The sequence below is a fragment of the Durotheca rogersii genome, assembly GCF_024521655.1.
Source record: "Durotheca rogersii strain YMJ 92031201 chromosome Unknown GGS23scaffold_21, whole genome shotgun sequence".
NCBI classification, from domain to species: domain Eukaryota; kingdom Fungi; phylum Ascomycota; class Sordariomycetes; order Xylariales; family Xylariaceae; genus Durotheca; species Durotheca rogersii.
Window position 1 is genome coordinate 622,416 of NW_026251252.1, and position 14,901 is coordinate 637,316.

The window sequence follows — 14,901 nt, forward strand, 5'->3', positions numbered from 1 at the left end:
CTGGTCCTGCTCTGCTCTGGTTCTGGTATTCTTGGTCCGCGTTGAGTTGACGAGAGAGACACGAGAAGTCTGGGTAGCCTAGTCGCTCACTTGCCCACCTGCTCGATCCTCATCCTCGTTTTACCTTGCTCTTCTCTCCCAGCTACCCTCGTCCTCTCTCACCCTCCGACACCCTTCCCTGCTCTGTTATCCTCTCCCTCTCTCCGACACACACGGTCTGTCTCTCACTATTGTCCAAGTTTTTTTTTTTTGTCTTCTTCGACATCAACCTCTTACCACAGTCGCTCCTTTGATCCCCCCAAGGCGACCGCCCAACCGATGACGAACTGAATCGATCTACCACCGGCAATCGTTTTGTCCCATTCTCTTCCCTGGAATCGAGTATCTGCCGTTCGAAAACTAGACAGCATCAACAGGAAGAAAATAAAAACAGGAAAGGCGGAGAAGTGCCCCAACAAAAAGGAGGAAGAAGAAACACACGAGGATACCCGATTACCAAGGCGGCGAGGAGCGAGGAAAGCCGCCATCCACACGAGAAGAGAAGCCTTGGCAATTGTCCTCTCATCCCATCATTATCGGATTGCAGCATTCGTGTGCTGCCGGCCCGTGGTGCCTGGGAACCATCGATACCTGTACGACTTCGACAACGCTCGTCCATCGCCCTCTTTGGTGCTACCGCAATTACTGTTGCCGCCGCCGCTATTGCGCATCGCGGCACGGCATCACAAGTCTCTCCTTGCGTCCCTTTTCGTTTCTTCCGCTCCCCTCGAGGTGAGCGTTTCCATTGGCTCTTTCCGAGAAAGAGACGGGATCATCTCAATTCGGCTGTCTGATCGCCGGCTCGCCCAATTCATGCTCTGCCTGCCCTGGGCAGCCCCGGTTTCCTCCCCCTCCCCCCCTCCATCAGCCTGTGAAACGCATCCGACACAGAGCGGCTCGTCGCCAGGTACGTTTTCGTCGGTCGTTTCCCCAACCTTCTCTTCCCTTCACTCCAGACCCTTTTTCCTCTTGCGCTAGTGTTTGTTTCTGTAGTTCTGGAAGGCGGAGCGAATCTCTCTCTCTCTCTCCACCCCTAAGTGTGTCCGGGTCCCGGGTCGCTGATACGAACCCCTTAACGCTGCCCACATGACATCCTCTTTTACCCAGATAGACGAGTGCCCGACTGATCATAAATCTCTCCGGTTTTAGGCGAGAAAGCTGTCCAATCCTTGAAATAGTTCACAACCTGCGCCTGCGCCGGTGTCTAGATCCGCCCTACCTACTCCATGTCACGTACTGGGATCCAACTACAGTCGATCTTTCTCACCCGCTTCACTCGTTAACGGCATGCAGAGCGCGGTATATTGATATCTCGTCTCTAATCGCGATCCAAAGTCACTCATTACGCATTGGATCGATACTCAGTTTTCAGGTGGTTTACTTAGCTGTCACTTAAAAAAGACCAACATCGAGACGTCTCGCCATGAATCGGTTCAGGACCAAGAAGAGGGTGAAGGAGGAGACATCTGCTTTGTCTCGGCCCTCGCAGGAGTCTGATTCCTCTCTCACTTTTCTGCCATTTAGGAAGGGGAAGAAGGCACAGGAACCCGATAAGGTCGAGATCGACCTTTCGTCAGCGCTGCCGTCCACGGACGAATTTCGTACGAGTCTGCTGATGACCGGCCTGTCCGCACGATTTTCCATGTTGCGGGAACAGGATGATCCTAACACCAAGATCGGCAAGGCTAGTGACGACAGCGTGCTGTATCCCAAGAGGCAATCTCGGCTAGACTATGGCGGATTCCGTGGCTTGGGAGACATCGCCGAAGTGGAATCACTCAAGGCGGCCGCTCCTTTTGCGCGCAAGAATTCATATAATTCGGACGATGCAGATTCCTTAACGGCCAACAGTATGATGGGACGGCCCAAACCTAACGAGGGCAACAACCTGTTCGGCGGGCGCCAGAAGATCTACAAGATCACAGCCGGAGCCGGCTCTAAATCCGGTATGGGTGGTCGAGCTCTATACGACGACGACGTGGCCCTGTCGGCTTTTCAGAGGTGGAGGCAGGAAGAGAAGGAACGGAAATCGTTCGACGGCGACGAGGAGCGAGAGGACGCTAGCAACCGGAGCTCGGGCGACGTAGAGGCTCTCCGCGCCGAATCCCCAGTCGGCGGTTATAATCGGAAGCGAGAGACCACGTCCACGACATCCTCCATCCCATCCATGGCGAGAAACTCGACTGCCGCTACCTCAGTTACCTCCCAACGGACCCCGTCACTCAAGGATTGGCAACCGTCGACTGCCCCCACCACCAGCTCGGAAAGAGGTGTGACACGAGCCAGGCGATTATACGAGCCCGGCCTGAACCACGACCTCCAGGAGCAGCAGTCCTTCGCATTGTCGCGAATCGACACGCTGACTCGACAACGGACCTTCGGCACCCGCACGCCTGACCTGGTCCAAAATTCGCCGTCGCCGACAGCTGTGGGATTTCCCGAGCGGCTGGGGAGCGAGCGTAAGATCCTGGCCCAGTCTAGTGCGCCGAACCTGCGATCGATGAGCCCCCCTACCACCGCCTCCTCCGCCGGAACTCTGGATCTAGGCGTCCGGATACCTAGTGCGACGGGAATACGACCTGACTTTGGTGGAGTACCCCCTGTGAGCCCACCCATCAGCGAGACAGAAGAAAATTCGATTCTCCCCATCCACCCCAACGATCGGGGTAAAGCTACCGCCTTAGGTGTCTTCCAGAAACCCTCCCAGCCGTACGACGATTCGCTATATGCCCAGCGGCAGTTGCAGCGGCAGCAAGGACGAGAGACACCCATCCAGAAGCCCCGCGAGGAGCCCGATGTATCAAGGTCATCATCGCCCACTCAGAAGAAGGAATCGGCGCCTCATACCGACTCCCTACCCACTGCGGCCGAACCTTCGGTGAAGGAAGATGTGCCGGTATCTTTTCTAGCTGATCCAAACGACTCGGATTACTCGCCCGCGGTATCTCCTAAGCCCTTTGCATCTCCCCAGGTCCTGCTTAGGCGCCCGTCAGACAGTAAACATCCGGCACTTCGCGATTCCGGTGCCGCAAAGTCGGCCGATGAACCATCAACCCCAGAAAATACGTCTTCGCGTGCCACCGACTCCAAAGATCTTTCTCCCGAAGATTCTCCCACCTTAGGTCCTGTCACGGGAGCCGGCCTGAGCGGCATGGTTCGACAGCATCTCCGGGGTGATAGCAACGGCTCGTCGATCTACGGGGTCCTGCCTCAGACTTACGATCTCGACTCGCGGTTTCAGGCGGAGCCAGAGGCCACCGGGGCCTTTGACGACTTGAGAACAGGTATGAGCCCTTGGGACCTAGCAGACGGCGGGCGTGACTGGACTCTGGACTTGGATGTTACCGAACCTCTCGCAGATGTTCAATCTCGATCCTCCAACGTGCCCGAGTCCGAAGACTTAACCTCTAGCGCAAGTTCCGGCATCATACCCATAGGACGCGATGACCGAGACGAATTCGCGAGCCAACTGGCCGACAGGGCTCGCCGGGTACGTGAGCGGTTAACTACCTATGTCGAGTCGGACAGCCGTTCTACCCCCTTTGGCCAGCCAGGAGACACATCAGACGCGAGGGACCAGCCTCCACACACCCGACAGACCGGGATGGGTCCCCTGCAGTCACGGACCAGTCGGGGATCGTTGATTGATAGAAGCCGAGATCAATCTAAGGCCATGAAGATGCTTGGGCTGGGGGCTTCGGGTAGTTCCCAAACAGGAAGCCCCGTGCGCGAACCGGCAAGGGAGGAGGGCTTCCGGGAAGTGAGGCCAGCTGAGCGCGACGAGCGAGAAGGTCCCGAGGAACCCCACGCCGGTCTACGCGCATTTAGACAGGCACGACGTGAACTGCAGCGGGTAAAGGAGATGGAAATGCAAACTCGACGCCAGTATCAACCTCAAGCCTCGACCTCGGACTCGTACTCGCCAAGATCGACACCAACGAGGGAACGTCCGCTTACACAGTCATCGCCTAGTCGGGAGCGCAACCCCCCCTCGGCACACCATTACCAGCAGCGACCACCAAGTGAAGAGTTGATACTGGGACCTCAGAGGTTCGGGTCGCGAGAGCATCTACGGGCCGAGCGCGGGAGAAGTGATTCGGACTCCAGTAATGATGGCCGGTCGAGCGGTCGCCCGCCATATCCCGCGAACAACGCCAATTCTCATCTAAATGTGCAAACCGGGCCGAGCGGTGCCCGCCCCCCGATGCGCTCTCCCGGCTTGCCTGGGACGGACATCAAACGATCGCCCATAATGCCTCCCCACCCCTATCCGGGTTCCGCGGCAGCTAACCGGCCTAATTTCGGGCCCGGTAGCAAATTGCGGGTTCAGACCTCTCGCGGCTACGAGCCTGGCCAGCCCTCGCCCGCCTCCATGCCCTCTCCGTACACTCCCAACGGTCCATTGACCCCGGGGTCTCTTCCTTCTTCGCCCCGCCCGGTGCTCCCGTCACCAAGTCACGGTCAAGACTATCCCCCCCCGAACGTGAACGATCCTACGAGGCGTAGGGTCAAAACCATGGACATTTCAGACCCAACGTCGATGAAGACCTCACGAGTTCCGACGGTTGCCCTGCCTCCCGACGCAGACCAGAATAGAGACCGCAGCAACAGCCGAACTGCCCCGCCTTTGCCTCCCATCAACCCAAGACGGAGACAGGATGTTTCCCACACCCGGGCCGCCTTTGAAAACGGAAACGCGGGACGCGGAGACGTGGAAGCAATGCTAGACCGTAGAAGATTGCGTCCTGTCAACAACCCTGCTGTCCATGTCGGACCTCCCACATCTAGGACGGTCAACACCCAAGGCGCGAAGCGCCCCGGCATAGGACTCCCGGGTGGCATGATCTAATTGACTTGCAGACTCACCACGGCGCGTTCATCTAGCATTTTCTTTTCCAAGTCCCCTTTTAATCACCGGCCTAAATGGCCGCTTCCGCATTCACGAGATTTCACGATAGATACCTACTTTACATTACTCCCCAGCCTGGGTGCGCTTCATCACATGGTTATTGTATATTCTGTACAGTCTTTTCTTTCCCAATCTGCCCTGAGCATGACACATTGCCCATCCTACATTTTCCTACTTGGTACGCGGACAGGCATGCCGCTTGCTCGTCGGGCTGGCCTCGGAGTTGAAGGCGGAAGGAGGGGGTGGGAGAAATAGTTGACTGGGAAAATGGGCCGGGCGTGGGCGGGTGTGGATGGGTTATTGGCACGGCCACCAACGTAGTCTAGTTCTCAGGTGTCATCGTCCGGGGCATTATACAGGAGGGCTCTAAAACGGCGTCTGGCCCGTAGCAAAAGTTGGTGTCTAGGCCGCGAACACAGTCCCCAAGGGCTGAATTAAATCCGGATGGGGTCAGTATGTAGCAACGGTTCTGCCTTCATGGACATAATCCTCTCCTTCTCTCTGGAATCTGATACCTCATAATATGTGGTGCTTGGTACTTTTGTAATCAATCAATCCCCAAGGTCGCGTGTGTCCTCAACCGTGGGTGGGGGAATGAAGTTGGATGTTAGGGATGGAACGTATTAACGGGGAAAGGATATAACTCTCGCGTAGTTCTGAGGGAATAATAGGATCAAGCCTTCTCAACGAAAGCCCAATCTATGAAGTATGTATGACTATGACCATGATTCGTGTCTACCGAGAACGACGGTGAGATGTAGCCGCGGAATGCCAAGAGCCTCGTCGTGGGAGAAACCGGACGATCGAGGGGAAGCCCGTGGCTGACAATGACGTTATTCCGTGGAAGCCCTGGTCGAACCCGGGGGGCGGCGATACTAATATGACTGCATCTCTATCCTGACTGCGTCAGTGACAAAAACTAGGGGAACGGTATCAAGGGTTAAGTGGAAAGGGGTATTTACTCTGTAGGGGAGGTATCGTGCCCCGTAGATGCACTACCGTCAAGCGTCCCTAGGTATCGAGTTCGCCCCACGACCGAGAGGCCATCTCCGTCACTGTCGTCCGCCCGCGGTGAGCATTAGAAGAGACGGCGTGAGGCCTCCTGCGCTTCACGCAGCGCCGCGTTGGCCTGGTCCAGGATTTCCCGGTTTCCAGAGGCAGCGGCGTTAGCGCGCAGCTGGTTCAAGCCGATGAACCCATCGATCGCCGTACTCACGGCTGCCCCGTGCATGGAGAGCGACTCATCGGCTCCGGGTCCCTCGTCACGGTGGCCCACGGGATCGGTGCCTTGGCTAGGCACCTCGTGGGTTGTGTTAGCGACGCTCGCGTTGTCGTCGCCGCTGTTGGCTTGGGGGGTGGCCCGCAAGCGGTTCTCCACAACTGCTGGAGCCACGGATGTGGACAGCTCGGCCGCGGAACCTTGCCCGTTTGATCGGCGTCTACGACCGCGCCGTCGTTAGCGACAACACTAGCGAAGATCGCCGGCGGAACGCAGCGGGCAAGTTGACTTACAGTCTGGCCATGGCAGCAGCTGTTGCATCGGCGCGTAGCTGCTACTAGTCCTCTAGAGAAAAGCCCTCGACGGACGGGTGGCTAGCCAGCTTTTTTCGAACCCCGATGAGCGCCTGTTTTTTGATATGCCACAGCCGGTGCTTCTCCTTGACCTCCTCCGATCGGGCCATGGCTGCGGCTTGGCTGCGGATGTCTCTTCGGGACTGAGGACTGCTGATATGGATGGAGGGTATGGATGACGGATACAGATGGGACATGCAGACAGGGGGTGTGTCATAAGACCAGAAGAATCAAACAATTTGACAAGAAGGGGAGAGATACGCACCTGGTTAGAGGACTCGTGTCCAATGAAGGGTTGCGACTAATGCGAGTATTCGCATCTAATGAGGAAATTTGTTTATGGGTAAGAAAGGTAGGTAGGCAGTAAGAAGATGAACGAGACGTCGATGAGCTCGACAGGTAGTATGTCCTCTGTACTGAAGGAGAGGAGGGGAGTCCAGATGGACTCGCGCCTACAACGGCCATGGCCACTAGAGGTGAAATTTCCAAGTAACTGAAGAAGTAAAAAGAGAATGGCAGAGGATAGTGCATATCCTCAGGGCCGTAACAAGAGAGAAATAGCACTCTTAGATTTAATCACAACAGCAGGACCGTAGCAATCATGCTCGGTGATTAGGTCGCTATGGCAGCTAGGGGAAGGCGAAAGAAGTTTGTGCAATATTTATGGTATAACACATGACGGCTGTTGTTTATGAGAATCTTAAGGATAAAGTCGATATAAATTGGCCTGGAAAGGGGAGTCTCTAGAGCAGAAGCAGAGGAGGACAGTAAAGAGGCCCGTAACAGTATTCCCAGAAATCAGGGGTGGTAGAGACAAAACTAGCAACAACTACGTATTCATAGATGTTATCGGGAGGGGTTAGAATCGAGCCTGATTGCCCGACCCCTTGGCTCGTTGAACTCGATGGACTGTAGGAATCAGGGAGAGAGCTAACAATCCATTTTATGCCCAATAAAGGCATTTGATATTCCCGGAAGCCCGATGCCTCCTACAGGCGAGTCTTCGAAGTAGGTAGATTATACGCACTGCGTGAGGCAAGTGGACCGGGCAGCGGTAGAAGACGCGGGTAGTTATCTAGTTATGCCACGCTTTCGGGGTGGCCCATTAATCCGGGTGAGTATGGAATGGACGGGAGCCAAGAGCAGTCTGTAGCGAGGTGATAGTAATAGATAGTGCATAGCAAAGGGTTGAGACACTACTGAGAGGGAGAGAGACATAAGAAGGATGATAGATTGCTTGTCGTGTGTCTGTATATAGGTATATACGACATTTGCCTTAACTTATATTACGTGAAAGTCCGCCGACAGAGGGAAGTGTTGACGAGACGATAATTATACTATGTGAAATTTCAAATGGACTCGAGAATTCCCACACGTGAGATACCGCCCACCGGCACGCATCCCTACATCTGAAGCATCATATATGTAACGAAATCGTTTCCCAGAGAACTGTGTCTGTTGGTTCTCGTCCTCGGATCACTATCGCTTGCCATAGTTACATCGTCCCTCGTTGCAAGCCGGCGACGCTATGCTCGTTGACCAATCCCCTTCCAGCATCCCCTGTATCAGCTACAAGAGGATTGATTCATTCTCCGGTTGGCTTGTTTATACGAAGCCATGTTATTATCAAGACACTCGTCCCACACATGCCTACGCACACGAAAAGTTGTCCGCATATGCATCTCCTCCTTGGATCCCGGTTAGCACTGGTCGTATACGCTTCCTTAGGTTCCTCGGCCCTGACACCTCGTGATACGAGGGACTGACTCTCTTAAGCTCGTCTGCAGAGGTGAGGCACCCGTCGATATCTCGAGACGCAGATACTTCTTCCTGTCCCTTTTCCTGCACGGGCTCTCCCAGAGTCTATAACACGTCGGGGAACGCGTTAGAGACGCAGACACGCAAGAGAGGAGCGCGTTTTGCGGCAACTCCGTATTCCTCTTCGCACCGGAGAATTTCTCGACGCGGTAAAACCTGGGCACGCATCCAAGTTGAGGAAACAAATTCGCCGTCTAGAGGCGGGGGTGATGCTTAAGCCCGGTATATCGTTCCATCGACGCTAGGTACGTGAATTCTCTCTTACCCTTTTCCCTCTAGCACCAACCGCGGGAATCGAGACTACGGACCGACATGTTGGCGCAGACAACGCCGAGAGAGTCCAATCGGTTCTGCCGGACCACTCCCTACGTCACGACGACTGCCGCTTCTCTCTTTCCCTATCCCCCTGCCCGCCAAGTCCCCCTGGGGGGCCCATCCCCTGAAAATGCGCGCGGTGATGTCCAGGGATCGACAAGGCCTGATGCTTGCTAGAGTTAGACACGTATATCGACTAAGGCTGCCGGTTATGGGGAAAAGTCGTCGCGGGTGAAACCTCAATATCCGGCTCGGCCTCTCCATCCCTTTCCCATGATACTACAGGATCCCACCGCCATCCCTAGCTTGGTGAGAGCTTCGACGATGTGACGTGATGCGGAACGCACCCCGTGGAGGATCTTCACTTGTTCCATTTTAGTTTGTCTTGATGGGTCCGAGGAACGGCGATATATGCCTATAAACTTGGACCACGTTTCCGCACATAGCGGTATATATGGTCGAGCGAGGGACGGTATTTTCGAACTTTCCGTATTCACCATCCCTGGGGCAACGACGACGACTCGCCTGCTTCTAGACACACGAGAAATATCCACCTACCTCCAGACACGGCACACATGCCAGCAATGGTCGCATTTAGGATCCTCGGCCCTCTCGGGCTGCTCGCGTCGGCAACCGCAGCCCAGAACTGCCCTTTTATCGAGCCCTCGGCGCCGCTCAAGCTGAGCAGCGGCTACACTGCTCGGGTCCTTCTGAACGGGCTGGGCTACCCGCGCCACCTTGCCGTGGACGCGGCTGGGAATCTGCTCGTCGTCGAAGCCAACCGGGCCGGCGTCCGGCGGGTCGTCCTGAGCGAGACCGACGGCGAGGTCTGCGTGGCTTCTAGCGGACCGTTGATCCCCGACCCTTCGGTAAGTGTCGGGGTGCCTGCAGTACCTGTATCTGGGAGGGTCTGGAGAGAGAGAGAGAGAGAGACCGAATGCTCACACGCGCCTTTTTAGCTGAATCACGGCATCGCGATAAGCCAAGATGGCAAGACATTGTTCGTGTCTAGCCCGTCTGATGTTTATGCCTACCCCTACGACGCCGCGGCGGGGACGGTCGGAGAAGGAAGGTCGATAATAGGGGGCATGTCCAGCGGGGGTCACATCACAAGGACGCTCCTCGCCCCGCTCACCGCCCCAGACACCTTGTTGATATCGCGTGGTTCCGACGGCAACATCGATAATTCCACCGTCGACGCGGCGTCTGGCAAGAGCATCATTAAGTCTTTCTACATCTCAGACTTGCTGGCGTCGGAGAGCCCGAAGGACTTCAATACGGAGGGCGAGGTGTTCGGATGGGGTCTGAGGAACACGGTTGGCGTCGACGAGGATCTTACAACTGGTAATATCGTACGGTGCCTGCGTTCCCCCGGTTATCTTGCTGCGTGAACTAATATCGTCTTTTTTTCTCTCTTCCCGCCAGTGGTCCGTGGAGAACTCGGCGGACAACATCCACCGCAACGGCGTGGACGTGCACCTGGAGAACCCGGCGGAGGAGCTCAACTTTCACGGCGCGGTCAGCGACGAGGCGAGCCCCCTGAAGGGCGCCAACTACGGATACCCCGTGTGCTTTTCCGCCTGGCAGACCACGGGCATCCCGCAGGGCAGCGAGATCACCCGCGGCTCGCAGTTTGGCGGAGTGGACACGACCCCTTTCGTAGAGGTGACCGGGTCCGAAGACCTGGGCGAGATCGACAACTTCTGCCGCTCGGAGCGCGAGGGGCCACGCATCGCCTTCCCGTCTCACAACGCCCCCCTCGACATCAAGGTGAAAGCGGATGGGAGTGCTGCCTTCATTGCGTTCCACGGAAGCTGGTAAGCGGCATCCCCCCTTGGCCCTCTGTCGTTCCCCCGAGAAAAGGAGTTCGAGGGAGTAGTGTTTATGTGTGAAGGGTCTGCCGACCGTTAACCCCTCTTTCTGTAGGAACCGCTCACCCCCTGATGGATACCGCGTGGGCAGGATCAACTTCACCGGTGGCCAGCCTGCCGTCGACGTCGCCTCCTCCGACGAGGCGGTGGAATACATCCTGCAGAACGAAGACAACAATTTGTGCCCCGGAGCCTGCTTCCGGCCCACAGGACTCGCATTCGACGACGGCGGCCGCCTCTACATGACGAGTGATTCAACGGGAGAGCTCTATGTTATCACCGGCGCATAAGTCGCGACTGGTTGGTTCCTCGAGGAAGGGGGGAGACGTTGCGACCTGTGTTTTCGTCGGGATGGGGTTGCTGGAGTGCTCGAGGCTGAGAAAAAGTCCTGTTGCTGCAAATATATCACCGACACTCGCGTGGCTGTAATTCCTTAATCCTACGTCGTCGGTGTCTCGCGCTCGGATGCCGTATGGAGGCGTGTATGAAATGAATTCAGCTTACCCGCCAGCACGCCTCGAGCCGACGTCAAGTTGGTGCTATCGAGGTCGGGCATAACGTGCCGTTTCGAGTAGAGAGGTCGAGTGAGCAGCGATGCGAGTGATCTCGGGCTGAAACACACGAGATATCACTCCCACTCCAGCCCTTGCCGATCTGCTGACAGGTGTGATAGGCTACGTAAAGGTGGCGCGCGGCGTTGTCGCTTGAAGAATCGTCTCCAGCGAGACACGGTATAAACCTTGCCTTGAGCGTGCCGGATTCACTTTTTGTCGGGCCTACGGTGTACTCACTACCGGAGCCGCGTGTACATGCACATACATATACACATACATATATACCTATACATATATAAAGAGAGAGAGACGCTCACGTAGCAACGTGGACGTCCACCTACCGGGAGTTACGTCACCCTTGTCACGGCTAGTAAATATAAGACGAACGGGGGCCGTCGCATGAACATTTGCTGACGCGGAGGATGTGGCGAGCCGCATTGGTTCGCTTGGATAGCCTCTATCCCCGACGGTCCTGAGTACTGTGTGCATAGAGGTGTCGTGATAGCTCCAAGGGGAAGAGGCTCGGCAAGCCCGGGAGCCACGAGCGTCTCGATGACCGTGGGTGTATTTGGGGGCGTCGATGGGGGATCAAATGTGACGGTTGCAGCCATGCGACCAGTCCGGTTGGGATGTACAATCCAGAGCCGAGTGAAAGCATGATATTATGTACATACCTACAGAGGGATCACCGAGACCGAGGCTGTTGGTTGGAGTGAAATGATTTGCTCGATGGGAGCATCCGGAGGCTGAGAAGTACCGGAGAGACACCTCGTGATGGCATGAGGAACGCGGCGGCCATCCCATCTCCGTACGTAACTAGAAATCGAATGCGCCGCGACCCAACCTAAATGAGCCGGCCTCGGCGACGGGAGCTCGGAGCATAATGTAGGCAACTTCATCATCGAGGCCGTCGATGACCCTAGAAGCCGCTCCATTCCGTCAGACGTCGAGGACTTCTCTAGCGTCCCCCTCCTGAGAGGATAGCGCTTCAACCAGTCGCTTACGCTTGTTAGCGACGAGCGCGGAGTCTCGGGACGAGTTGGTAGCGTACTACTAGGCGATAGCTTGTCGAGATGCTCACAGCCGGGCTGATGCCAACAGCGAGCAAGCAACGCGCAAGCAACGCCGGCCAGCACCGGGTAGAGGGCAGCCCGCGTCGATCGACGTCGCTTTCTGTTGGCCTTGCCGTAGATGACGCAATCGATGACGGCCATGTGCGATGGAGGCGTCTCCAGAGTTTTCCGCAGCCGAGCAGCAGCGTGTTCTCGATGGGCGAGAGGGGACGATTGGAGAGCCAAGGACGCGCGACTGGATCTGGTTCTCGGATCGTGAGTGGGAGTGGTGCTGTGCCGTGCTGTGCCATTATGTACCTATGCACCCCCCCTCGCCTACCTACTTATCTGGGGGAGGCCTGTACTGTGTTGTCTCTCCGAGCTCTCCGAGACACTTGGGGAGGTGAGGTGCTCGTAAGGCTTTGAGCGAGTGCACGCATGCATGGGTGTATGTATACATAGTATACCTATGTATACGTAGGTGTATGAGTATGTGTATGAGTGTGAATGTGTGCCGGTATCGTTCTACCATGGTGGCTTCACCTCCCCGTCCCCAAAACTTCTAGGCATTGTACGTGACGAGTGTCGAGCACCAAATTAGCAGCCAACCCGGCGATAGCCTCTGGCTGACGCGACGACATCTCGGGATATCGGCAGGCTGAAACTCCTCTGTTCTTCCCCCCCTGTATGGAGGCACCTTATGGCTTGGGAAGTCCCCTCCCTCTGTCTATATCTTTCGGCTGCTTGGCTCTGCACTAGAGCCATGCCTGGGGGGGAACGACGGCTTGGGTCGTCTTGATCTATGCAGATAAAATCACACCCACCCTCGCTCACACACGCCTAACCTACTGGCTACTGTGGAATCGCGTGTTTTTCTGACGTCCCGCTAGCCACGAGGGAGGATGAGGATGGCGTTTCGCATGCTGTGCAAGCAAGAATCCTTCACTACGCCCTGTTGGCTAGTCTCTCGGTGTCTGGAAGAGGAGACACAACAGAAGAGGAGGGGGAGGGGGCAGCAGCCCGCAGAGAGAGGGTTGATTCATCTGACGACCTGATCTATGTACTTACCTCATAGGCGATGTATATGTGTGTAGATATGCCCTCTGGAACCAAGCACTTTAGAACCATGCACAGGTTGGCTGTTGCCTGAGAACCGCCTTGTCTGAGATAGGCATTTCTCTCCCTCTCCGACGGATCAGTCCGCCTAAGTTGGGGCGGAGCAGAGTCGATCGGGACGATCTTGTGTCGAACATGTGGCTGATATTAGGTGGAAATGTTGTGAGAATCTCGCTGCAGGTTCCCGCGAGAGGTGGAGGAGGGGTGAGGAGGGGTGAAGGGGGGGGGCCGACAGAAATGACGATACATAAAAATGAGCGACGACGATGAGGAGGAGGAGTGTGTGTGGGGGGGGTGATCAAGATGGGTCGTCTGTTGATTACCCTCTTCATTCAACCCACCCACTCATCGATTGCATCTCGGGAGAGTGGGAAACATAGCGAGAGAGCACGCGTGGATTTCTATTAGCAACAGATGGTGCCTATATACTCATACATACCTGGTGGGGGAAAGGAGAGATGAGATGAGCAGGTTATGTAGGCAATGTGTGAATAAGTCGGTTTCTCGAGTCACAACCAGCCAGCCAGCCAGCCAGCCAGCCGTTAAGATCTTCAGAACTCCGCGATGGGCGCGATGGGGAATCCCGTAGCACCTAATCAACAGACCAAGCCCTGCCAGTCTACATGTAGCTTAGCTGATAGCCCCCCCCCCCCGGTTCCTCCACCCTAGGCATAACATCCTCGGCCGCCTTTTTTTTCTCCTGTTTTTTTCCTCCTTCCCACGTGTGGCGGTACCAGAGGATGAGCAGGGATAATTATGACGCCGCGACTCTCTTTGTCTCCGAGTCCTTGCACAGAGGCGTCTCCTCAGACACGCCCGAATTTAAATCCGACACCTCGGCGGAGAGCGAGAAGAAAAAGAGAGACAGAGACGGGAGAGCCAGCCGCAAAGGCGGAATGGAGAAGGTGATAACTCAAGACTTGGCGTGACATGACCAGAACCGGAACCAGGCGGCCCAGGCTGCATTAGAAACAACTACACGTACGTGAAGGGCAACCGGCATAGCCCCCAAGGTAGTTTTGCCCAGGGAGAATCCTTCGAGAGGCGAGGTTGAGACACAAGGGCAAGGAACGCGACGCCATGTAGGTACACCTCTTTAGCACGTACCAGCACGTACTCTGTGTGTAGGAGTTGTAGGGGTTGTAGGGATGTAGGGGTGTAGAGAGTTATACCGCATAGACATTACCTATTACCTCTACACGTACATCGGGCAGGGAGACATTACGCATATACATGCCTACATAGCCATAATTTACACAGATCCCAGGCGTACGCACTCTCCGGCATGTACATCCATCTATATATCCAACCACATATGTATACGTACGTGTATGTATGTACGTGCGTGCCATGCTGGCTACCTCCTATAGAGAGTGCAGCGAGTTAGTTGCTTCAAATGTGTGTTTCTTTTTTTAACCGAGAGACAAAGACAGAGACAGAGACAGGGAGACAGAGAGAGCTTGCTGCTGCTGCTGCTGCTGCTGCTACCTACTACTACTAGCTACAGTCAACCGAGTACTCGTAAGTAGCTAAACGGGTGGGTGGGTGAGGGCCCAGTGGGTTCCCAGAAATATGTATACCCACTCCGGCAGGGGTTCTTATTATTGCTACTAATGCTGCCGTTATCGTTGTTGTTATTATTACCCGTCGATATT

The 14,901-nt window shown here is 55.7% G+C and overlaps 3 protein-coding genes across 3 annotated transcripts; 2 read left to right on the top strand and 1 right to left on the bottom strand.

Moving 5' to 3' along the window:
* Positions 1–1,462: 1,462 nt before the first annotated feature.
* On the top strand, positions 1,463–4,923 carry GGS23DRAFT_599126 (uncharacterized protein; the record flags this gene model as incomplete). The annotated part of the gene is made up of 2 exons (XM_051518881.1): positions 1,463–4,807; positions 4,900–4,923. 2 exons carry the CDS (start codon positions 1,463–1,465, stop codon positions 4,921–4,923), a joined length of 3,369 nt encoding a protein of 1,122 aa, XP_051369624.1.
* Positions 4,924–9,237: 4,314 nt separating this feature from the next.
* GGS23DRAFT_606674 (soluble quino protein glucose dehydrogenase) lies at positions 9,238–10,814 on the top strand (the record flags this gene model as incomplete). The annotated part of the gene is made up of 4 exons (XM_051519931.1): positions 9,238–9,522; positions 9,613–10,005; positions 10,079–10,470; positions 10,580–10,814. The coding sequence occupies 4 exons, from the start codon at positions 9,238–9,240 to the stop codon at positions 10,812–10,814; spliced, it is 1,305 nt and encodes a 434-aa protein (XP_051369625.1).
* An 846-nt stretch (positions 10,815–11,660) lies between these two features.
* On the bottom strand, positions 11,661–12,381 carry GGS23DRAFT_216716 (uncharacterized protein). The gene has a single exon (XM_051511931.1). It carries the CDS (start codon positions 12,290–12,292, stop codon positions 11,753–11,755), a length of 540 nt encoding a protein of 179 aa, XP_051369626.1. The 5' UTR covers positions 12,293–12,381; the 3' UTR covers positions 11,661–11,752.
* Positions 12,382–14,901: the final 2,520 nt, after the last annotated feature.